Genomic DNA, 25925 nt, shown 5'->3' on the forward strand with positions numbered 1-25925 from the left:
TGCATGAGTTTGTGATTTTGGTGCAGTTTTATTTTTGCTGTTAATCAAAATCAAATGAATAAACAGTTATACCACAAAATGAACCATACACAAATTTCAGAAAAACAAAAAGAAACTTTTTTTGGCAGACTGATGGAATGCTTCCATGTAAGGGATCAACATGACTTAATGTTGGTGTCACCACACAGCAATGAGAAAGAGACAGAGAGAAACAGATGTATTACAGAGGGCTTTACGGGAGACAGACAACGCTCTGCTCCAGTAACTGGACGCCTGTGGGACTTTCCTGTGGGATATGTCCAAATTCAATAATGACTCCAGTCACATCTTGTGCATGTTTTTCTTTTTTAATATGTGTGGTTACTAATCAGATTCAGAAAGCTGTGGAGCTTCAGACAAAACAAAAGACTACAAGGACACAATACAAGACAGCATGTCAATGAGTTCAACATTAATATTTTACATGTTACTAACAATACCTGAATATACACAGGTACACATACACAAACAGAGATAGACACTAGTAAATTTAGACAGATTGCAGTAGCAGAGTAAGAGAAAGACAGACAAATAAAGTGAAAAAGCCAGGCATGGTATGATACATTGAGGAAGGACAAACTAATAACTAGGTTTTACAGAACTGAGGAGTAAGAGAGGTGGGAAGACAGATAAACAGGAGAGCTTAAATGGGCATGGCATGAAAGAAACCTTGTACATGGAAATCCATGGTAACAGTGATAATGACTATCCACATGGAAACAAACACAAAGAGGGCAATAATTGAAAATGAAAGAAATGCCAGAGTTAAGAGGCTGAAAACCTTGGCTCATGTCTATGTTAATACTGGAGGTAGGAGCAAAATGAAGGTGGTGAAGGAGGAGGGCAAGGAGAGAGGAGAAGCAAGGGGTGGTCTGTAGAGTGATATGAGAGGCAGTATTTCTTAGAGGGAGCCTGCCTGGGAGACACAGCACACTTAATCCAGCTGCCTGGGAGGGAGAGAGGGAGAGAGAGAGAGATCTCAGGACAATCTAGAAGAAGGAGCAGCCAATTTTCAGCCCTTCAAGCTGATACACACTCCCCTCATTACGAACCACACAAACAGGCTTTTCCTCTCACACACACACCACACCTTGACAGGTGGCCTCTGCCCAGATCAGTAGCTGTGGTAGAAGCCATCTTAACTGACTCACTGAGGTTTGAGCTGAGGTTTGGATCCTCGCTGACTGTTCGAGCGTGAGCAGAGTTAGAAGAGCTCAAGCTTCACTTTCTTCTCCAGTGCAGAGAGACGGCACGCCAGGCACGAGGCTCCCCACTCCCCACTCCTCCCCTCTCCCACTCTGCCTTTTTGCTGGGCTCCAGTCCAGAGAATGACTGGCTCCAGTGGACCCAAGAGGAACGCAGCCTGAGGATACAGTACAGCAGCTCCAGCCTTGCCTGCCTGCCCGCCTGCCTGCTGGGACACAAATGCACTGAGGTTTTTACAAATCATCTCCAACACCTTTATGGGATTCACAGGGTAGATTTTTTTTTCTGTCATCAGATAAGAAAGACTGGATCTAAGCTGGGCATACAGATAGACAAACAAACAGACTGACTGACATATGGACAGAGAGCAGTGGGCACTGCGGCGTGAATCTAGCAACTGGACTTCTCTTCTCCCTGGTTACTAAGACCAAACAAGGATAACAGCCAGAGCACTGTCCACCGAGGTAGTGGGTGGATGCAGCTTTCATCACACGGCTATAGGGGAAAGCAGATACTGTATAGAAGCTGCAGAGTATCTAGTTGATTCTCACTGTGGTGATCGTCAGATAATGGACTGTTACCTCCAATAGACTTTTGTTAGATTGCTATCTCTTATTAAATATTGTTTGAAGGAACTTGTAGGGCAAAGACTTTTTTTCTATTCATGGACTTTGCTGCCCGTGTTGAGTGGACTTGCAGGATTTCGGTGTATATGAACGTGGAGTGTGTGTCTCAATGAGGATGGCAGAGTGCATAAGGACTGTGTATCTGACACTGATGCTGCTGTATCTTGTTCTGTTGAGCACGGCTCACACAGCCCACAGCATATACCCAAGGATACGGCTCTCCCACAAAGGTAAGAAATACAGAGTGTGTATTTCTTTTATTATCTTTAATCTACTCTGGCAACACATTGTTATGGTGCACAAATGCAATCACTCCATTGTGTTGCACCAATATAAAGGCAAATACAGTGTTTAGGTGATGCAGCATAGTGTGTTAAACTGTCAGGAATAGTCAATGCAGCTTAAACCGAAACTAGTATTCTCTGTTCAGTGCCTTCAGTGGAGATTGAAAATAAGACAGGTGTAACAGAACAGAATTTTTCACACTTTAATAGACGTCTACTTTCCATTCTTGGCAGTGTACATGGCAGCCTTTTTTTGTTACAACTAAAATTAGCTAAATGAATACACATAGTTTTTTTCTTTACCTATTACTGATTGAAAAAATTACAACCAAAAATGCACAAATACAGAAAACGTGCTGTAAAAAAGTGAAGTCAGAGAAGCGACATCCACTGAGTGAATAAAACAAGCCACAGGTTATCATTACCATGTAATGAGATGGTCATTGAAGATTTATGTTTCTAGCCTGAGAGAAACAGTCACCATGCAGGGTTGGATCTGACTTTGTGAAGTGCATACTTTTTCACTCACTGATAATCACAGAGCCTCATTGTAGTTTGTTTTGATTCCTCGGCCATGCGGGCAGAGAATCCACAATGTGGCTTTCTCTCATGCCATAGTGGCAGCAATGGAGGTGTTTTTTTGGGGGTATGGTAATGGATGAGGCTGCATAGAGAAAAGTGTTTGTGTGTGGCTGTTTACGTGTGTGTGGGAGTGTGTGATATGTTCATGCACTGGTATGCGGACTGATCGTTGTGTATCTCTTGGACAATAATGGGGGTTTTATCTTTGTAGATAAAACTCATGAGTAAACATTAGCCTTTTCTCACAGTTTCTTTGATCTCTACAGCAACAGAAGGTGATGATTCCACATAAGCCTGTTAGTCATGGTTGAATATAGGTGTGGAATTTAGATGGTCAATAACTCATATATAAATATGGTGCTGTGAGTCTGAAAGTCTGGTTCATCAGTTACATCTGTGAGCAGGGTTTGCTGTATTACGATATGTACTGTATTTTTTATTTCTCTCCTTTTTGCATACAAAACATAAATAAATAAAAACTATTTTCCAGTGAGATGTAATGGAAATAGAAATTGAATGAAAATAAAGTGAGAGACAAAGACAAGAAAAAGAGATTGGCTCTTTTGGCCACAGTATTGCAAAACTCATATTTCAACAAAAGTGAGCAGATCAGTGCTGATGTGCTTAGTCATAAATGCCACGTAAATAGTTGTTATGATCGTGACTTAGGTGCTGATGAATATCGCCCCAATTCATTAGCTGCCTGAGGAGAAAGCTAAGTGGCTGGCATCCCACCTCTCTCTCTCTCTCTCTCTCTCTCTGCCTCTGATACATGTTCTGGCTAGCACAGAGGGCCATGCACAGGCTGCAGTTGGATCCTATCATTATGGAATGAAAAACATCTAAGCCTTAATATATGCCTCATGGGCTCTGACAGTGATTTTTGCACACACACACACACACACACACACACACACACACACACACACACACATGCACAGGCAGAATAGTATAAATTCCACACACACCAATATCTTGGATGCACTTCAGGGAGACGAAGAGGGATGTGGTTTTAACTGTTCACCCTTAGGACCAAAAAAATATTACCATAACATCTGGTATCATAACAGGGTGAAAAAAAACTAGATTCTGCTCTTTGACTGAAAGATTGATAATGGGAATTAATAATAAGTTAATAATATTGGTACAGAAATATTTTTACCCCACTTCTGGTCACGTTGGCACATACCAAGTGTTGGATCAATCAAAATTTCAATAAAATATCGGCTCAACTTTCTCCTGGTTTCTGGGAATGAATTCCTTTGGGAACATTATCATGTGTTTCAAGGACGACCTTACTACCATCGGGTATAGATCTCTGCATGCTTTAATGTTAGCCACACCTCACACTTGGTGTGGAATTATTATTCACTCTCTTTCATCTATTCCCCATCTTCTTGTCTAGACTTCAGGACCAGTGAAGATTTTTCTAAATGCAATTGATTCACTTTGCTTACTCCAGTTCCAAAAGGTTGTTACATAAATCACATAAAGTATTGAATTGCAATTGCAGACGCATAGCTGTCTTTAAAAAGAAATTGAACCTAATCTTTAACTGCACAGCTTCCAAAGACCTTAAACACAAGCTAAAGACCTCAATTGCTTGGACTTTTGGCCAATCAAACTCCCTAAATCCTGGGTTATTATACAACGAAATGCCCTGTAGGGAGATGTGCTCACTAAGGAACAGAAAGTTTTTATACTATTGTTTGTGCCTTTGGACACAGATCCATGAGATTTGGATTTGCATTGTCCAGGGCTCTTGGCAGCAGCTTCAGATCTCCGTGCCTGTGGTGTGAAATGAGCTCTTCTTTTAGGATGCCCATCAATTCTGCTGCTAATGAAGCTGTTGCGCAGCTAGCATATGTCAGAGTCGCGACAGGTTGCAGGTAGGTGGCCAGGCTTAGACTTATTTTGCTGCCTCTACAGTACAGTCATAATGTTTGGCTTAAGCTGCAGAAAGTGTGAAACAGCAGTTTTCTTAATAGGGACGACCTAATCAGATCAAAGTCACTTCCAAAAACTCTTCATTTGGGCATAGTTTGATATGTTTGCTAATTTAGTTAACTTTGCACTAGTTTCACTTTGATAGATCATCCACACGCTGCGGAGCAGAGGAGGGTCTGGCTAGTCAACACAGCATTCCAGGATGGGAGAAAAACATGACCTGGTTTATTGGCATTTCTTTAATCACAAAGTCGTGCGAGAGAAAACTCAGATTTGACAGATAGTCTAGCTAGCTGTCTCAATTTACCCTGCAGAGATCTGAGGAGCAGTTAACCCCATTAACCTTAGTCCTCATAAATCCACTGGAAAATTCCAACACAAAGAAAGCAGAAGGAAACTGATAACGGCGTAAATACATGAATCCGGCGGAATTTCCGGCGGCACCGGAGCAATCCCGGAAGTGGAACATCAAGGATATAGACTAACTTTGCACTTACTTCCGAAGGTGAGGTTGTGTTGAGCTTTCAGTTCCTGTTAATTCAGTCATGTCCGTTCATTTCAATGCTGTGTTTTTGGACAAATCAGGAGAATGCATTCCTGATTTAGTGAAGCCTAAAATTTCACCCCACCCATAATCTGTAATAGGCACCTGTCCAGAACTGCTCTGGTAATGTGCACTTAAAGAAACCATTATCGGATAAAGAAAATAAAGACAAGTGTGATATTAAAACTAAATGATTCATAGCTGAGAGAGTCTATATGCTTCTGCTTCTGTTTGCAACAAATAAATATTGTAAAAATCCAAAAATAAAAGTGTTATTTGTGTTCATGAGGGCAGCTGTGGAAAACACAGAATAAAACTTGACCATTTCACAGTAATTAAATTGACTAGGCATACCATCAGCATGTCTGCCAAAGATGTGTTTACAATACTTAAAAGTCGTAATCGTTTAGTAAGGTATAGTATAAATATTTTTCTTCAGCAGGTCTGTGAACGGTGAATAAAGTTATCCGGTGATGCTAAGCTGTTCTGACAGGGTTAACATCATACTGTATATGTTCGCTTATATAAATAAACACATGTGCTTTTCCTATTTCAACCGAACATTTACCTCATAGAAAAGTTAAACAAAAGTTAGTTAAAGCACTTAACAGCTGGAATTACTCATGCATGTACGTTTTTGCATATACTGAATAAATGAGAACATAGGTGAGCACATGAAGCTTGACAAAAAAGCATTGGTCAACAAATACTAAACACATTTCTTTTCTCCAGCATTTACTCTGAAACTGTGAGATTTAAGCACAAGGGGCTGAGATATGTGCATGTGTGAACACAGGGATTACTCAGGTAGCAATTACTGTATGGATGAAACCCCCTTGAACTGTAATTTCAAACCTTCCTCTCCAGACAAGAAAGCACTCTCTCTATATATTTTACAACGTTGAAATTATGTGGCTGTAGGTGAATGTATTCTGAGGGTGAGCTGGGGAATACCAGTATGGCCTAAAGTTGTGTCTGCCTGAAATGAAATTAATGAGGGGGACTTTTATTTTTTTAATGTTTTCAATATAAAGCTAATGTGCAAAGTGAGGAGTCCCATTAACTTTCTTCCGCCTACATGTGCACCCTATAATTAACATTTACCACATTGGATCGTGGCCACAGGGCAGCCATACCCTTATATCAAACCACTGGAAAATTGAGGCTATGGTGATGATTAGGTAAATCACACCTTTTAGGTCAGCAAAGGAAAAGGGGTATTTTCTCCCCCTCCCCTACACACTCACCTCACTCTCGCTTTCTCATTTAGTCTGTGTACATCACCAGCATCCCTTTGTCTCCCATTGTGTTATGTGTGTGCTCTCTAGTTCATTAATGAGATGTCCAGAGGGGAAGGCAGCTGGTGAAACTCTAATATCCTTTCTGACCTTTTCCCGCTGAATGGATCAGGGAGAGAATATGAGTTAAGTTTGTGACCTGTGAAAGGAGAGAAGGCACAAAGATTGTTTGAGACTTCGGAGAGTATGTTGCAATGCTATAAGAGAGAGGTGAAAAAAAGAGGATGGAGGATGATAAATGAGGTGAGCACTTCAAGACACAGAAGTGCTCCCCCCCCCCCCCCTCCCCCCACACACACACACACACACACACAAATTGTGAACATTTTTGACTCTACAAAATGATTCTTTCAAGTCTTGAAAGTAAGACATATTTTTCTCATACATCGGTTATTACTATTCCTTCTGGCAGAATTAATCATCATGATTCAAGAAATGAAAATCTTCTGCTACTTAAACAACTGAGGGAAATGTTGTTTTGTATATTCCATGAAAATTACAGTACATAAATCAATTTAAACTTCATGGGGCTTTTGACATATAGCTATAGATTGACACACAGAGACCCACATATGAATAACTAGGCCTAATTATTTGGGCAATGAGGTCATATAGAGTACATGCGGGGTTAAGGCAGTATAGTTTGGAGCTGATGGGGATAGACTTTAATTAAACAACACTCAAATACGGCAAACTCAGGACACACGTTCTGTATGTAAATACCTGCAGGGTTTGAATAAGAGGTATACTGTATCTGTTCAGGCCAATAACAACATGACCTGTCAGTTGTCAATGCGTTTTCCTGATTTATAACATCAATCAGGTCATATTCTTACAGTCATTGCTTAATACAGAGAAACACATGCTGCTCTCTTTCTCTCTCTCTCTCTCATCCTGCTCGCATACCCCATGTGGCTTTCATTTTGCTCTGTGACATCATCCCCCCCCCCACACACACACACTATAGGATATGGGAACACTAGGCTGTATACCGATAATGGCATAACACCCCACTTCTCTAGCTCCTGACCCCACCCCCAGAGGCACAACAGTCTCAGGCCTCGACGGCACAAGAAGAACAGACTCCCTCCTTATTCTTGTCCCCTTTAACTCCAGCCCACTCGCTACCACAAGTTGTATATCTGACATGAAATGGCTTAGTATTGGCAATTGATGAAATTACTGTATGAGAGCAAATTTAATTTGTGTTTTTTAATTTCCTGAGGAGCTGTTGTATATGAACTCCTGTGTGCATTTATCTTTGACTGAACATGAATACCCCCCAGTGACTTATAATCAGAAGTAGATTGCTACTGCAAACACACACGCAAAGACACACGCAAACGCACACACACGCACACACACACACACACACACACACACACACACACACACACACACACACACACACACACACACACACACACATGTTGTGTTGTTGTTCTCCCCCAGTTAAAACAGTATTTCCATACATGGATAAAGAGGAGATCACAAAGTTTATTTTGATTTCACTTAACCAAATCTTCACAGGCATCTCTCAGCAGTCCTCAGACAGCCGATGAAAGTGTCTGTCTTGGGGGAGTCCTTTTTCCCTGTGTTTTCCATTTGAAGTGGGATCACAGTAGGGCCATGTGTCTCCCTGGCTCAGTTGATGATGGAGAAACACCCTCCTCCTCCTCCTCCTCCTCTCAGTTCCTTAGCTGATGGCTAAGGAGCCCTCACAGGCTGCAGAGAGAGAGAGAGACAGAGAGAGAGAGAGAGAGAGAGAGAGAGAGAGAGAGAGATAGGAGAAGGGAATTGCGGAAATCCCCCCTTTCCCTTCTTCAGTCTGAGCAATGGCTGCATGAACATAATGACAGAGGAGAAACTGTAAACAGCATTGTGCACTTTGAAGCATCTCTTAGTGTGTCAGTGTAATCACATCCACCAGTTCTGTTTTATAGTAACTCTGTAATCATGTGTAGTTAAGCCAATTAATCAACACCTTATTATAAATGTGACTATAGTTCCTTACACTTGTACTTGCATACTGGTGAGGAATGGATGTTCTTTGTTTGTTTCTTTCTTTTTTGTATCCTTCTTCCCTCTTTTGTCTTTCAGTTTCAAGATCCAAGCTGGTTATTGTTAGTTTCCTCCTTTTGTTTAATCACGTAAGCATGGCATATAAACATTCTAGTTCAGAGTTGAAAACTATGCATCTAAAATATCATGTTTACATGCAACCAAAATTATAGAACGAAATGTATCTGTTTTTTTGTGTTTTTGTGTGGGAGAGAGCGTGACAGCCTGTGCATCTGGCTGTGTGCATGTGTCCATATAAATCAGCTGCCACTCATGATTATTAACAAAGACAAGTGAAAAGTAGATGGAAAAAAGGATTTGGATATGGACTGTTTACTCCATCACTTTAAATAGCCGTCTACGTCTTTCATCTAAATAAGTGGTAGCAGATTTGGCTTCACATAAAGAAGGAGCTGATTGTTTGAGAACTCCGGCCTAACACTTGTAGAAAAGTTGGAGTGGAATGTTGGAGGACTGTCCTTGATCCAAGTTCAGCTTAACTCAGAGGAGATAGAGGGGAGAGACAGTATGTGTGTGTGTGTGTGTGTGTGTGTGTGTGTGTGTGTGTGTGCGTGCGTGCGTGCGTGCGTGCGTGCGTGCGTGCGTGTGTGTGTGTGTGTGTGTGTGTGTGTGTGTGTTTATGTGTGTGTGAGAGAGAGAGAGAGCTCCAAGTGTGTGTGGATTAGATGATTACAGGAAGCATGTCTGAGCCCTGGCAGAACGCCACTGCCACATCCCCTCAGTCTCTGCCACCTAACCACCCGAGGTCTAATGCTACTCAAACAAACAGTCGCTTGTCTCCAACGTAGAAATCTTATTAGCAACAAAATATACACAATCACCCACTCCTGTGGATACCTAATCCCATGTTAAACAAATAAAACCTTCTACCGAGTGTATGCTATTCCTAGGAGTAATCTAGAAAAAATTGGATTTAAACACTCTCTCCTTCTATCTTGGAGATCAAGTATCACTAAAAATACACAGATGCTAGGAAAACAAATCATTAAATTACCCCCTGCAACCCCATCATGTAGAGACATCTCAGCAGTATTTGAGGTAGCATAGTATTACAATCTTGCTGGTGGTCGCCATTTTTCCCCCCTCTTCGTTTATTTAAAGGGAGGTTCCTGAAGAGTATAGTGCATGGATGGTTTAATGTGTGCATTAACGTAAACCCAATTGAGAGAATACAGCCTGTGCAATGCTAGTGTTATAGATTTGATCACGAACCCTGGCTTGTCTGCTTGAATCTGTCTGAGGTTTTAAAAGCTGTGCTAACACACACCAGATCCCCATTTCTTCTTTTACAAGGATACCTGGTCCAAAAAGGTCATGTGTTAATGAAAGGTCAATGTGCCCCAGAGGAAGTGCACACCTCTGGGGCTTCAGCACTTTGTTTAAATCTTTCACCCTCAACCTCTCCAGAAGCTCACAAAGAGCAGGTATAGAGGAGCAGCCTGTCCGGTTCAGTCAGGTAGATGCAACTGGGTGTGTTGCATATTATCTGTTTCCACCATAGTCTGTGATTATTCTGATGAGTGTGTGTTTATATGTAATGACACATCTGTCATGGTCCACTGCTTCCTTTTTAAAGTATGATTTCACATCACCTAAAGCAAGACAGGGAGTGGCAGCTGATCTCAAACTAATGGCTGATAAAGAGACTGGTTCCGTTTCCTGTCTGATAAACCTGCTTCCTCCTGGTAAAAGAGACCGTAGACCATGCTTTGTACATCAAATGTCCCTCCCATTAATCACAACATCTTTCCCAGGACTCATATCCCACTTCTTCCATCTCTGCTTCTGCAAAGTGTCTTTAGGGTTGCCTAAATGTCCTATCCGTTCTCCTCTCGGTAGTCCTGGAAGGTCGGCTTTGAGCTGCCTGTACTCTTTTATACCATGTGAACTTTTACTGATGATAAAAAGAAGATATTTCTATGACCAAGCAACACGGTGAGAGGAGGCATAGGTGACATATGAGAGGGAGAGATGAGATAGAAAGATAACCCTGCTGTTGCTCTTTGCCATTCTCTTGGGGAAGCTATGAATTAGAAACACATGTTGCGATGTGCCCTAGGCCATGGGAGCAGTTGGGACTCAGACGCAGGTTACTGGAGAAGTTAGAAATCCCTTGAGAATGGGGTTTGGTTAAATTCAGCTGGTTAGTACAGGCTAGAAGCAAAATGAGGATTCACGTTTAAAAAGATATGAAAGTTCTGTCTATCTTTTTGTCTAAAGCTGCAGGCTTCTATTGTGTTGCTATAATTTTTTGTCTTAATCTCTTTGTGTGCGTGTTGTTGTCTGCAGAGCTTTGGCAGCTGAACAGGACCTGGGTGTTCCAGGGACATGGAGCGTCTCTTCAGCCACAGACCATGCTTCTGGATGAGGGCCACGAGAGGCTTTATGTTGGGGCCAAGAATACTCTGTTCTCCCTTAGCCTGGACCGGGTCAACACACACCACAGAGAGGTAGGCCTGTTTTCATACCCCCCCTGCCTGTTAGGAAGTGAGACATGTTGAACTCACAAACCCATAGGTCAATAGGTTAGCCAAACTGGAGTGTGCATGTGTGCATCTGCATAGGTCTGTGTTGAGTATAAAACAATACTTTGACTGAGTTTTTATAATTACAAACTGAAAAGGTGGAATGATAACCATATGAGTATGCAGTGAAGATAATGGTTGTTTGGTCACATTTTCAACTATAGAGTACACTTATCTATGTGTACAATATATTTTATTTCTTTTTTTAATTTAGAGTGAAACAACTTATTTGTAAATATGAGTGCAAAAGTGTTTTTTTTCACAGATTCAGTGGGCGAGTACAGAATCTCAGATCCAGGAGTGTTTGATGAAGGGAAGGGATAAGGTAAGGTACACCCTCTACATGGCTGCATACAAATACATGTTCTCAACTTGGTGTGGTAGTATGACTGAGATGGATTATTAAGAGAAAAGCACAAATGCCTAGTTGATACTGTGCATTAACTTGGCATTTATATATAAAGTAAAATTAATTTTGAATTGAATTTATAATGTAAGTAGATAGATCCATTATAAAGATAGATACTGCCAGCATGTATGGATTTATTTTCATATCTCACTGTGCTCATTAACCTTTGTTTAACCTGAAATATTGATGTTATTGATGAGGCAGTAAAAGACCTGGGGTCTCATTTGTAAACATGGCGTACGCACAAAATAGATCTGGAAATGTGCATACACATGGTTTTATAAGTCAGATTTTTTTGGCTTTTTGGCATACATATACTTTTAGTAAGGATCCTACTTACAGTTTTATAAATGAGGCCCCTGGAATTTTTCCAGTACACCATTTTCTCTTGCTTGGCCTCAAATCACCCTCATGACCCCTCACCCAACCACCCTCCTACCTCATCTCTGTATCTATTCCAACAGTCGGAGTGTGCTAACTACATCAAGGTTCTGCAACAGTACAACCAGACCCATTTGCTGGTCTGTGGAACAGGAGCCTTTAACCCCATTTGTGTCCTGGTCAGAGTGGGACACACAGGGCAGGTGAGTCTAAGAGAAAGAATTAGAGCTTGGTTTCACAACCAAATATGCAAGCAGAATAGGGTTTCTCCTGCCAGAGATCTTTTCAAAATCAAAGAACACATTGACATTACTTGACTGTTCCATTGTGGATATTTCTAATTAGACTTTTTCTTACTTTGCCTGCTTTAAAAGCTGTGGTTGCTTTTTGTGAGCATCAGATATTTACTGCAAAGAAGTGGCAGCAGAACTGATGATTATTCCGACACAAGTGCCAAATTTCCCGTTGTGCCCCTATATTTTTCCCTCTTTAGTCGAAGTAGCCTAAACCTTCTTCACACTGTTTTGATGTTTCAGCCAGGAGCACCTAGAACTGTTAGTATAGCTTGGACTGCTGAGCTATTACATAAACTCATGCTACTGCAGTTGAGTTTATCCTCCTAGCAACAAGGAGTGATGTGAGGTGGAGATGGAAAAGACAATGAGTAAGAGAGGGTGGAATTTTTCTTTTCGTCAGAGGGAGAGAATTGTTTTGCATAAAGTTCTCATTTATTTTGAAAAAAGCTGACAACACTTCAGTACATGTGACACATATACAGGGAGAACCAGGTTCTGTCTTAGCACGTTTCAAGAGGTCAGGAAAGACTAATGTTCTTTCTCACTCAGGGGTCATTAATGTGTGTGTGTGTCAGCTGCACAGGAATGTTTTGCGTGCATTATGGTGTCTATGCAAAATTGCCTGCATCCATCTGTGCAAGCATGTTGGTCCACAGTGTGACACATATCTCCCAGGTGTCAAACATGGAACAGTCCGCGGTGTGTGTGTGTCTGAGATGTATTTAGAGTGCGAGGAGGTTTCCACCCTGCATTCCAACACTGATCCAGTATAGGTCGACCAGGCCTGTCGCACCATCCAAACAGGAACCACTCTTAGCCATCACTCATATCATTGGAATGCTCATAGAGTGAGCAAAACCGGGGCCATATAAGCCAATTACAGTTTTCTGCTTACACAAAATCTTTTCATGTCACACGATTTTTGAAACCTCTCACTCAAAGTGCAAAATTACACAGCAAATCTCCAAAACCATAAGCTATTTCTCAGCCTTTCACTCAGTTTTCAATTGCATAAAACACTTTTTTCAAAACACTACACACAATTCTCTACCTAACGCCGCCTTCACACTGGCAGTTGAAATCAGCTCCGTAATACGCAATACGCCCCCAGCGGACGTCGTACTACACCGTTGAAAAGCTTCGGAAGCAACTCACAAAAATGGCAGAGAGACTAAAACAATTGATAAGTGTCTGAATGTACGATTCTCTATAGACCTCTCTTATACAGATATAAATAGAGAGGCTGCTGCGTGGAGAAAAGTTGCCCAGGACGTTGACTTGTCATGTCGGTTAAATGTGATATAGCGGTATAATGTCAATAGTTTGATGTCTGTTGCTAGCTAACTAATTAGCATTAGCAGGTTTGTTTATCAGTACCATAGCAACGCTGGAATTGTCGGATAGGAACCGTCCGTAGCCTTTCGCAAGAGTTTTTGAACGCATCCGGATGACCAACTGACACGATTTTTTTCGCACCGCACTCGTTCGGACCCAGTTCAGACCCATTCGTATGCAGTCTGCGAATCTCCATAGGAAATTAATGACTTCCGGTCGTTTTGAAGCCGCATCGGAGCTGATTTCAACTGCCAGTGTGAAGGCAGCGTAAGACACAAAAATCTAACAGGAAGTGACTTGCTTTCCTTTTCTAAACACAACCAATCAAAATGCTACACTTATTTACCAGGGCACACACACACTCTTCACATGTGCAAACACATGTCATGTCATAACTGAACACTAACCAATCACTGCTTTAGTATAGGCCTATACAGAGGTCAAAGGTCAGATTACCTGTTTTGAACAATGGATGCCAACAATAGACAGAGAGCAAGGGGAGGAGGAGGGAGAGACAGGACGACAACAAGGAGGAGGAAGAGGGAAGAAGAAGAAGGAGAGCCATTTCTGATGAGATCAGGGCCACACTTATTCATCATGTGATCAACCACGGATTGACCATGAGAAAAGCCCATCTTGAGTAATTTTACAATGGCGTCCATATTGCATGCAACTATCTAATGACTATTTCAGCATTACAAATCAATCAGACTTTGTTTGTGCATACAATCCCCATTAAGCTTGACGTGAATAATATTTACATAACAATACATTTAAAAAAAAATAAAAAATACAAGTGCCATTTATCCAGCCGACCGATGAGTAACAAATCAAGTGGACTACTGGCCCAGACATTTAAAAAAAAAAAAAATCTGAGTACTGCATGTAGAGCAATATTGTATCAGCCTATTTTACCTATTTCCCGTTTGGTTTTGTAATTATATGATGGATGACTTGAACTCTGAATCTGACTTTGAATGCCGAGCAGTAGTCACAGCACAGTAGGGTTCCGTGGCTGCTCATAAATCAATATATGACATCCCCTCTGATCTGCCAATGACAGTCATAAACACTGTGAGGGATATAAGATATGAGCTGTGGGTCTATAGGGAGTTTAGGTCTATGTATGTATGTGCGTGGGGGCTTATGTGTGTGTGTTTCTGCCACCTGCTGTGCAGGACAATACGATCAGAAGAGTAGAAGTAGTGAACTCATTAGAGAGCAGAGCATTGTTGGTTATACAAAATTTTCACTTGGCAACCCATCACTCCTTGTCTCATGCATCTTTCTTTCTCCTTCTCATCCATCACGTTCTGATCCCTCCTCTCTCAAATTCACCTCTTTCTCTCTCTCCACGCACGACCTCCTAGGGTTTGCCTGGATGTTGTTGAAGTCTTTCCAAGGGTACAGCTTTTGAGTGTGTGCTTGCTGTATTCATATTCACGCATGTTTGTGTATAACTATGTCTGTATCCATGTGGTGTTCTCAGGACAGGTTTGCTCTTGAAGAAGACAATATCATGAGTGGCAGAGGACGCTGTCCATATGACCCCAACAGTCCATGCACGTCTACGCTCTCCAGTAAGACACTGCTCACTCTATCACTCATCGTCTCACCATCAGCTGAACTAAAAGCACAGTTGTGTGACTACAATGTATGTGTTCATTCCTACCATGCATTTCTATATTGAAGAGAGATGTGCTCACTTTGTTGACCTCTAACCAGTCAATACTGCCATCGTGTGGTCATTTTTCATGCCTGTATTTCAATCACAGTAAAAGGGTTTCACATTTACAATAACATATGCATTGTTATTAATTGAGGTGTGTGTGTGTGTGTGTGTGTGTGTGTGTGTGTGTGTGTGTGTGTGTGTGTGTGTGTGTGTGTGTGTATACATTAGGAGGAGAGCTGTATATTGGCCTGTACACTGACTATTGGGAGAATGATGGTGCTTTTTGTCGACTTAACAACCAGACCTACACACGCACTGAGAGAGACGACAGGCAGCAACTAAATGGTTGGTGTACATTACAGGGAATGATCTCCCTTTAAATGCAATGGAGTGCAAACAGATATAGTATATGTGGTAGCAAGTCCTAAGTGTGTATATATATATATATATATATATATATATATATATATCAAAATAGTGTGACAGTTCAGAAAATGAGATGCTATTCACATTACATGTTATTATTCATTTGTAAATGCTTACTAACCCTTACTTATGTTCCTTCCCAAACCTGGTAGTTTCATGAGTGATAATCGTTAAAGAAAATGTGACACTGGAAAATATGTACTATAACTGTTCTTAACATGACTGGTTCTATTTGAGGATTCATGAGGTCATGTTGTTTTATTTAATTAAATTTTTTAAATAATGAAACAATATGTTCACATGTATAAAGTTTTCTTCCAGACCAGGCTTGACAAATATTTAATTATTTTAAAGAGATCCCTACCATAGAACACTTCCATGAGTATGAATTTAAAATGAACAGCTTATTATGGGCTTACTGTTTGCACTACCTCCATTACCTTACTGTTTTTAACTTCATTTTATTCACTTTTATTCCAAGCCTTTTGTTACAAATTCTTCTCCCTACAGAACCTAAATTTGTGGGGTCAGCGGTTATTCCTGACAACGATGACAGGGATGATGATAAAGTTTACTTCTTCTTCACTGAACGAGAGATTGATGCTGAGGGAGTGAACAAGGCTGTGTACACTCGTGTGGGGCGAGTCTGTGCGGTGAGAATGCAAATGCTGTAGAAAGATTTCTGGCCATAATTCAGCCAAAGTACTGCGCTCACATCCTATATCTGCCTTCATCTCTCAGAATGACCAAGGAGGACAGAGAATGCTCGTGAATAGATGGAGCTCCTTCCTGAAAACTCGTCTTATCTGCTCTGTGGCTGGACCAAATGGCATTGACACACACTTTGATGAACTTGGTGAGGCTACAAGGGAACTCTTTATACATGCCACCATATTTATTTTAAACTTTAAGGTTTCTATGCTTGACAGTAATGTACACATCTGCATCTACATCCCTCAATATTTGGATTAAGGACTTTTGTTACATTGTGTCTGACCTGTAGTAGTGGTAACCAGTAGGCGATTTGAGGGGTGATGCCATCCCCCTTGTTAGCAAAATGACCAAAATTCATGCCCCTTGTTAACCTGTAATATTTTCTAAACTATAAAGCTCTGCCAATCACAGAGCTAAGTATTCAATTTACGTAAAAATAAAGAAGGGTAATTTTTGAAAGCCCCAGAAACTCGTTTAACAAGGCCAGCAGTGAGCCTTGTTGAAGGTATTTTAAAAATCCATAAGACTCTTCTATTCATCTGGATGAAACACATACCTATCCGTCTGCTGCAGGATAATCTCTTTCTCAATCTGTTAGGAGTAATTGTAATACCTTGATTTACAAATGTCTCAACCGTGCTAGCAGCTTTGTGAAGGTGTACTTAGCACAGCGGTGCTTTGCGCTGAATGCTAATGTCAGTATGCTAACATGCTCACAATCACAATGACAGTGCTACCATGCTGATGCTTAGTAGGTATAAAGTTTGCCATGTTCACCATGTCAAAGTTGTTGAGACTTTTCACTAAAACGCAACAATGTCGTGACTAACAAACAATGGCTAATTTCTACATTTTGTGTTTCAGAGGATGTGTTTGTGCTCAAGAACAAGGATGGCAAAAATCCAGAAGTCTTTGGCCTCTTTAGCACAACAAGGTGAGTGGAGGGTGACGTCAGCATTTCATCATTCAGTCACAATTTTACTATCCATCAAATCACTAATACAACCTTCTTTTGCAGTGCGGTGTTTAAAGGCTATGCAGTGTGTGTCTATCACATGGATGACATAAGAGCAGCCTTTAATGGTCCATTTGCATACCGAGAGAGACCTGAGCATCACTGGACACCATATGACGACAGAGTCCCCTACCCTCGACCTGGATCTGTGAGTCTTAAAGTCTGAATGAAGTAATGTTTATGGGATGTCATTCCCGAATGCACCCACATTATGTATTCACTGCACTCTCTATTAGTCTGTGCCCATGACAGACGTCCTTTGGGAGGGACAGTGTTGAGAGCATGTAAGACAGCTCGGGTAAATGTCAGCACTGTTGTAGATACCTCAGCAGGTCATACAGGGACAGCCTGTGCCAGACTAAAACATGTCAGCTTTTTTTCTACACTGCATGAAGGGCCAATGTAATTATTGTCCCTCCTGTGTCTCTGTCCCTTCTCATTCCTTTACTCCCTCTATTTCTGTCACACCATCTCCTTAACAGTGTGCCAGTAAAGTGAACGGCGGTGGCTTCTCCAGCTCCAAGGAGTTTCCCGATGAGGTTTTGCGGTTTGTGCGCTCTCATCCTGTGATGTACCGTCCAGTCCTTCCCCAGCACCGTAGACCTGTCCTGTTGCAGACAGAGCCAGGCAGAAGAAAGCTGACCCAGATCGCTGTGGACAGAGTCCAAGCCCAGGATGGACACTACCATGTTCTCTACATCGGCACTGGTACACACACTGTTAAGAATGAATACCTATTGTGCTTTATCCAGAATGCCATATGCATGTTACTATTGGCAAAATGAAAGACAAATACTCTCCTGCACAAACACGTTTTGCCATCAAAACTGATATTTTATCGGCAAGTCAAATATTAATAAAAGATATATTCGTGAAACAATAATACAAAAGTTGTTGCATAAACCAGATATTTTGAAAATAATCTTATGCCATTACCTGTCCTGTAAAACATTTTTATAAGTAACAGTGTAACATTAATGTCTACTTTTATTAGATGACTCAGTGCTGTTGAAAGTTATCACTATCTACAACAAAGACACAGACACTATGGAGGAGGTGCTGCTGGAAGAGCTGCAAGTATTCAAGGTACTCTAATTTTAGCAACAAAATGTGAAAACAATGTAAGCAAGCATATTCTGCCTTTTACTGCATACATATCACAGCTGATTATTGCTGCAGTTGTGCAATAATAGGTAGTATTTTGAAAACACTGATTGCTGATTTGCTTCCTTTCCATCATCAGAGGGGTGCAAGTATGATTGAGCAGCCAGCCTGCCGGGAGAGATTTTCACAATATGATTTGACATAAGCGGAGTTTTGACATTCGAGCCAGGGGGGGCAAAAAAAAAAAAAAACTCATTGTAGAAGCTGAGACCTGGCCTACCACTTGGGGAACACAGCACGAGCACATATGGACAAAACAAACAAGCTAAATAAACATATGTTTATTTTTAAAGAAGATTTTAAATTACATTCAAACAACTCGCCCTTATGAAATCCAATCGCAGCACGGCTGTCTTGGAATGCAATAGACAGACGGTGGCAAACTGCCCCGACACTTAAATTCAACTAAAATGTAACAGTGAACAATCAGTGTTGGACCTCCAGTCTGTTGAGATGCCTCTCCAAACGCAGAAACCAAGCGCAGTCCCACCATAAAAGGTTAAGACACGTTAAGAAAAAAGATCCATATTTTGCCGTAATCCAATGACACGAAAAAAAAAGTAATCCACAGCGATCAGTAGATCCACTTCGCCGTTTAAACAATGTGGAATAAAAACGTATAAAAGTCCAAATCTACACAAAACACGCAATCAATTAGGAAGTTGACAGCAAATTTATATACATGGCATTTAGGAAACCTTTATTACAACGTTGGCACGGTAAAATGTCCAGACTAGTGCAACAGTAATTTTAGTTTTTTGCGTCCTGCATATGTGTCGACAGGTCTCAGGTGAGAGCCAGAGCCCTGAAAAAATGTATTATTTTTTACTAAAGCAGTAGGCCTATATGAAATCAGATGTATTACCTACCACCATTTAGTTGTTTTGTGTTATTTAAAATATTTATAAAATATCTGGGCATGCCATGAAACAATGCAATTACCCGCTTCAGCCGCCAGGGGGGGCAGTGCTCCCCCTGCCCCCCCCCCCCGCAAACTCCGCGTATGTGATTTGAATATAAATTCAAAACTTTTTTGCAAGCAGTTGCTGCTGACATTTTAATTTAAGGCCTGATTTGGGATGGATAAAAGTTTGACGAAGGCCTCCAGTGACAAAGAACTTAATGTCAGCTCTTGTTACGTCATTCGTATAGCATATGATGAGCCACTGATTCATATTCATGTTTGAATAACAGTTAAATGTGTCCTGGTTGCAGGTGCCAGCACCAATAAGAGAGATCATAATCTCACCTAAAAGGGTAAGAGGAACATCTGAATCATCACTTTGTTGTTCATTCATGCAATTCTGTTGTTTAACCACAAGATGTTAACGTTGTAACACTTTCCATTACATTGATATAATACAGTACATATATTGTATGTACTGTTGCCTACCTGTGGCTATATAACCCACTTGAATGAATTAAATATATATATATATATATATATATATATATATATGGATTCTAATTAAGCTGTGTCCTTATATTAATGGTCCATGCTGTTGGGTCCACAGCAACAACTGTATGTCGGGTCAGAAGTGGGAGTGGCTCAGGTCAGACTGCATCAGTGTGACCTCTATGGCTCAGAATGTGCTGATTGTTGTCTGGCCAGAGACCCCTACTGTGCCTGGGATGGTCTAACCTGCTCCAGATACTACCCTGCTGGAGTTTACACCAAAAGGTAACAGCACACACACTAAGACAGAACCCATCTTTTCTCCCTACAGATCTGTGTGTGTGTGTGTGTGTGTGTGTGTGTGTGTGTGTGTGTGTGTGTGTGTGTGTGTGTGTGTGTGTGTGTGTGTGTGTGTGTGTGTGTGCGTGTGTTTGTGTGTGCCAGCTGTTCACACCTTTTCCAGTACTTCATAGCACTTCAGTCCATTATAGCATCTTGCTCTGAATGTCACAATGCTCTGAAGCTGGTTTGCTAAGTCGTTATCATAGTCTCTGAGACACATGACAGCCAGGTGTTGTGTGATGCCTATCAGTATTCTCTTTCTCCCTCTTTGATTTCTTTTTATTTCCTTTCACCCATCTCTCGTACTTTCATCACGTTAAAAATTACTCTCCCTCTCTACTTCCCTCACTCCCATCTCAGCAGACGATTCAGGCGGCAGGATGTTCGCCATGGCAACGCCGTCCAGCTGTGCAATGGGCTGCAAATTGATGGTTAGTGTATAAAATGACTGTGTATAAAATGGCTGTGTGATGTGTGTGTGTGTGTGTGTGTGTGTGTGTGTGTGTGTGTGTGTGTGTGTGTATATGGGCATGCTTGTGTGTATTCACTGCTATCGAAAAATGTGCCAGACAAATACTGTGTACAAGCAAGGGAATGATGCAGATCTTTAGAAGCACTAGACTGCATATGAAAAAATATGAACTCTTCATGTGTCATTGCAGTTAAAGCTAAGAGTTTTGTGTGTTTCTACTGAGGCGATAGATTGGATACAACAATCCACTCTGTTTGTCAGCTAATAAAAGGTCACGTCAGTTCATTGCAATCTCCCTTGCCTCACTATCATTTTGTATGTGTGTGTGTGTGTGTGTGTGTGTGTGTGTGTGTGTGTGTGTGTGTGTGTAGATGAACAATGGCACAGAGGTGAGGAGAGGCTGGTGTACGGTGTGGAGAGCAACAGCACTTTACTCGAGTGTGTCCCTAGATCACTCCAAGCAAAGGTACTCTGGTTCTTACAGCAAGACGGAGAGAAACATGAGGTGAGTTCATTGGACCTATACATGAAAAAATACAAATGTAAACATACTGAACATATATTACACTACAACACAGATATGAAAATATACAATACACTGGGAAAGAAAGTTGCACAGTGGAGGTGAGGTTTAGTTAACTTCAATCAGATTTTGCTACGTACTCTTATTGTGTACTAGACTTCCAAAAACACATTTTTCTTCTAACCTCTATAGATCTGTCTAGTTGTGCAAATAGTTTTGGTCCATTTTGAAGCCTCACTGCCATATATCTCAAAACCTTATAAAATACATTTAATCAGAATAGATGTAAACATTATATTCAAACATGTATTGTATAGTGCATTAAAACAGAAACCTGGGATGGTCACAGTATACAGCATACCTCACAGAACGTTAAGTACAGAAGTTACTGTATTGAGTGCACTATTGATGTTCTATCATTCCTTAATGTATCCTTTAGTTCTGTAAATTCCTCTTGGGAGAAGAACAAATGCAGCAGTCTGAATTGACTTTAATAATGGTTCCATCTATGGCTTTTTACCTTCATGTAGGTTCGAGGTGATGAGCGGATTATCATGACCTCCCACGGGCTGCTGTTTTTACGAGTGAGAAATTCGGATGCTGGTGTGTACGTGTGCCAGACTGTGGAACATGGATATGTGCACACATTATTACGCATCTCTCTACACGTGCTCAGAGGGGAGAGGGTGGAGTCAGCGATCCACAGGGCTAATGATGGGGATGGAGAGAAAGCTGCACCTCCATGCCACTACTCTATGGGCCATTCACCAGGCCCCAGCATCAGCCCCAGGGCTCTGGTGCCATCCTCAGTCCCAGGCCCCCACTCCAGGCTGTGGTACAAAGAGTTTCTCCAGCTGATTGGCTACGGGGATGCCCAGAAAGTAGAGGAATACTGTGAGAGAATGTGGTGCTCTGATAAAAAACGTAAAAAGACCAAAAGGAAGTATGTTCCTTTGGGTGGCGAGAAGAAAGGGAAAGGGAGAGGAGAGGAGAACTCCCACCGAGCGCCCAGGCACACCTTGGACACCTGAGGAGAATAGAGATTGACTGCACACACACACACACACACACACACACACACACACACACACACACACACACACACACACACACACACACACACACAGTCTAAAGGTCAGACTTCCTCAGTGTTTGCACCATGTCAAAGGTTTTCACAATGAAAAACATATGTAGCAGGCTGTCTAGCTGTTGTAGCTACATTTATAGTATCAGTAGTTTGACTATGCTTTTTGTACTTATTTTAAAAAGCAACTTTTTGGCTTTTTATGTGGTGTAAACTGATTATGTGGTGCAAACCCCGGGTAAATACAACACATGTCAGTGTCAGAGCAGAGGGCCTGGGAAGAGATGGACGACTGATTTAGCGACGTTGCCTCTGATCTGAGACAGAATATAATATATTAGCTCCTGTGGACTGACCCAGCCCAACCCAGCTGATAATCCAAACGCACACAGAGACTTGCTACACTAAACCTATGCCCCACCTCTCATTCAATGGCTCAATATGACAAACTCTTACTGTATCTATTATGAGAGAAACTATGTTAAAGGTAATGGCCTTCTAATCTTTTTTGGTACTATGATAACTTATTTTCTTGGTCTCTACTTTGAGTTATGTAGTTGTTTTTAGATGTCATGAACTGGAAAATATAGTGTTGTTTCTGTACAGTGAAAAATGTCTTGAGCTTTATTATACTGATAATTTGATTATTGCAATGATGTTGCAATGCCACTATTATGGATATTTGAGGGATGTTTGAATTATATGTATGCCCTCAATGGAAATAATTACTATTTAAGCACTTGTGAAAACAGTAACAGTAGTATGAAAAGTGGTCAGTAGATATTAATGTTATTGTAAGTGTGTACATTTACATCTACAATTGTGATCAAATGTACCAACAGTATTGTGTATTGTGTATTGTATTTATCTCAATTTAGGGTGGTCTTTGTGTGCACATCTGGTATCTATTACTGTGTATACAAAAAGTCATCCTTCACTGCTGGTTGCTCCCTCCTCTTTCCCTATTTCTCCCTCTCTTACTGGTTCTCCCTATCTCCCTCTATCACACTTTCCTCCCCCTTCATTTACCCTCTTTTGTTCATCTGTAATGATGTTGCAGATGGGATTCATAATTACAACACCACATTCTCCTCAGAAGAAAAAAACATACAAATAAATGTTAGGGTGACCATCCTAGCATGCCATTAGCAAAAGTGATGAGTCAGCCTGATGAATATTCAGTTAATCCTAAAATGACAGAAACATCAAACAATCCGATGTTACAGTGAAATGGATTGTAGTGGTTGTGCTAACAATATAGTCTGGAGGATCACCTATTTTTTCCATGTTGTGCCTTATTTTCACTTTAGAAATTTGACCTCGTTGTATTTCTCTATTCATAATGAGGTAAAAACAATCACTTGGTCTCTGTCAAGGCCTTATATCATCATCGTCATTCTCCTTGAATATTCTTCAACTAAGAGCTTTGACTTGGATTGAAAATGCTGTGTCTGCTATACCTCTTATAAATACCTGCCATTAAAAAAAGATGGACCATCCTTCCCTCGTGTCACCTCTGTGGTTTAGCCATCAATAATGACAAATTATACTCAGTCCACGTCCACACACAGACATACTGAGAGTCCGAGCCAATGAAGCGGAATAAAAAGAGGTTGAGAGAGAGGTGTGTGCAGTAGTCACTTAGATTAAAACATACATTTTCATATGTAATATTTTATTTGATTGGGCAACTACTGTAAACATGATTTAAAAAAGTTGCTGTCTAGTACAACCGGACTGGTTATACCTTTTTGAACTGTGCACTAGACCACACTCATTCAAATTCTGTCTAGGTCTACCTGAGTCTGTGGGGTGCTGAAGGCATTTGAGAATGGAATTCATGCCGCTGATATATTCCACATGGCTACCATAGCAACAGGCTCTGAACCAGTTCAGTTCCCCTCCTCATCAAAGCTCTCTCTCTCTCTCTCTCTGTCAAGTTTTAACACTGTTACTCTGGGCCCCCTCTAGCCATGGTCCCTGTAGCCACAAATAGATCACACTCTAATGTATACCGGTCCTCTTAGTTAAGCTTAAAAGTGCTTTCTTTTCTGCAGGGACTGAAGCTGGCATTTGCCTGCTGGATGGAGCTTCTGATCCCACAGTAAGATGCCATTTGGGAATAGATGCAAAAATAGAGATTCATTTGGAGCTGCACATATTTTCTTTTAGACATCAATCATTACGAGGTTCAAGAGGTCAATTAGGGGTAATGAAATACTGTAAACCAATTCAGCAACAAAGAGATTAAAAGGTCAAAGGTCACTAATAAACAGGCTGCTGTACATGTTTCAGTCACTGTGTGAAGATGACAGTGTTTATCCTTTTCCTCTATTGGCACCCATCTCCTTTTTTTCCTACCGCCTTTGTTGTCCCCACATAGTGCTGTTTCTATCAGGAGCCAATGCACCAGAACGCTTTATTACAAGTGAAAATGTCAGGGAGGGAAGGAGAGTTTATGAGGCGGAGGAAAATGAACATTGGAGGACAAAGAGTAAACGAGCCTCGACAGCCAGTAACACTCCACATGCTGTCAGTGTGTACAGTATATTGTGTGTATGTGTATGTGTTTTGGCGACTTTTTTGGGGTTTGCATACAGGTCTTGATGGTAAATAAGAATAAAAGCACGGCAGATAGAAACAGATCTCTCTCTCTCTCTCACTCTCTCTCACTCTCTCTCTCTCTCTCTCTCTCTCTCTCTCTCTCTCTCTCTCTCTCTCTCTCTTCTTCCTTTGCTTTAGTCTTATCAGTGATATGCAAGGCACACACCACCATGGCAAAATGTCTCTTGCTTTCATACCATTCACTTCATTACATGTAACTCTCGTTCAGTCTTTCATCCTGACCTGTAAGCTACAGATTAAAGCCTTTGAGAAATAAATTGATGTTCATATTCTGGATTTACTTCCTCAGCCTTCATTTAGGTTCTTATTACAGCACAAGGTTGCACCTCAGTGCTTTTAATATTTCCAAAAGATTCACCATGTTGGCTTTGCTCCAATCTGTGGCCATTTTATATAATTTTAATGTTTATGTTTCCAGACAGAGCAAGTCTTTGTTTTTATCTCTAGATGTTTTCGGCACAAAGGTGCAAAAAGTGAAGGTTAACCATCAAATACAATACTCTCCGCATTGATAAGTAATCTGATAAGTAAAGGGGAACTACTATCAGTAGAGGAACAGGCAGTAACTTGCCCTGCATATCAGATTAGAACAAAAGGGACTCTAGTTTTTAAGTAAGCTATATATTTGTCACCAATGGATATGATGAGGACAAACATACACAAAATACATAAAGGGAATCTGAAATAATATAGACATGAACACACTGTACACACAAACAGCGTGTCAACATGTACTATGTGTTATCTCACTGACACAGCTGTCTCAGCTACAGTATCCACCCTCAGCAGTTAGAACATTAAATATCCAGCACCAGGAGAGGTTGGACTGACCCCTGCACAACTTAATTTTGTAATTGTTCTTGTAAAATCTGTCTGTGTAGATGATCTTTGTTTTGTCCCACATATGGCTTCCAAAAGCATATACAGTACAAGATACA

The 25925-nt window shown here is 41.0% G+C and overlaps 1 protein-coding gene across 4 annotated transcripts; it reads left to right on the forward strand.

Moving 5' to 3' along the window:
* The first annotated feature begins 986 nt into the window (after positions 1-986).
* Positions 987-25003, forward strand: sema3e (sema domain, immunoglobulin domain (Ig), short basic domain, secreted, (semaphorin) 3E). 4 transcript variants are annotated; one of them, XM_036002946.1, is made up of 18 exons: positions 987-1474; positions 1541-2101; positions 10898-11058; positions 11399-11458; positions 12007-12126; positions 15044-15134; positions 15455-15571; positions 16163-16305; positions 16394-16508; positions 17231-17300; positions 17385-17529; positions 17864-18089; positions 18376-18467; positions 19761-19802; positions 20060-20226; positions 20644-20714; positions 21121-21260; positions 21809-25003. In XM_036002946.1, the coding sequence occupies exons 2-18, from the start codon at positions 1981-1983 to the stop codon at positions 22307-22309; spliced, it is 2382 nt and encodes a 793-aa protein (XP_035858839.1). In that variant the 5' UTR covers positions 987-1474; positions 1541-1980; the 3' UTR covers positions 22310-25003. The 4 variants fall into 4 exon arrangements, with proteins under 4 accessions (XP_035858839.1, XP_031149413.1, XP_031149414.1 ...); XM_031293553.2 differs by having other exon boundaries at positions 987-2101; positions 20647-20714; XM_031293554.2 differs by having other exon boundaries at positions 988-2101; positions 21127-21260.
* Positions 25004-25925: the final 922 nt, after the last annotated feature.

The sequence above is a fragment of the Sander lucioperca genome, chromosome 7 (assembly GCF_008315115.2).
Source record: "Sander lucioperca isolate FBNREF2018 chromosome 7, SLUC_FBN_1.2, whole genome shotgun sequence".
In the NCBI taxonomy this organism is placed as follows: Eukaryota; Metazoa; Chordata; class Actinopteri; order Perciformes; family Percidae; genus Sander; species Sander lucioperca.

What these genes read in the sequence shown, in the direction of transcription:
- sema3e (XM_036002946.1), top strand. Translation starts at nt 1,981, where the DNA reads ATGAGGATGGCAGAGTGCATAAGGACTGTGTATCTGACACTGATGCTG. An exon ending in GATACGGCTCTCCCACAAAG is followed by an intron (nt 2,102 to 10,897) that starts GTAAGAAATACA and finishes TGTTGTCTGCAG; the next exon opens with AGCTTTGGCAGCTGAACAGG. An exon ending in GAGTGGGACACACAGGGCAG is followed by an intron (nt 12,127 to 15,043) that starts GTGAGTCTAAGA and finishes TGGTGTTCTCAG; the next exon opens with GACAGGTTTGCTCTTGAAGA.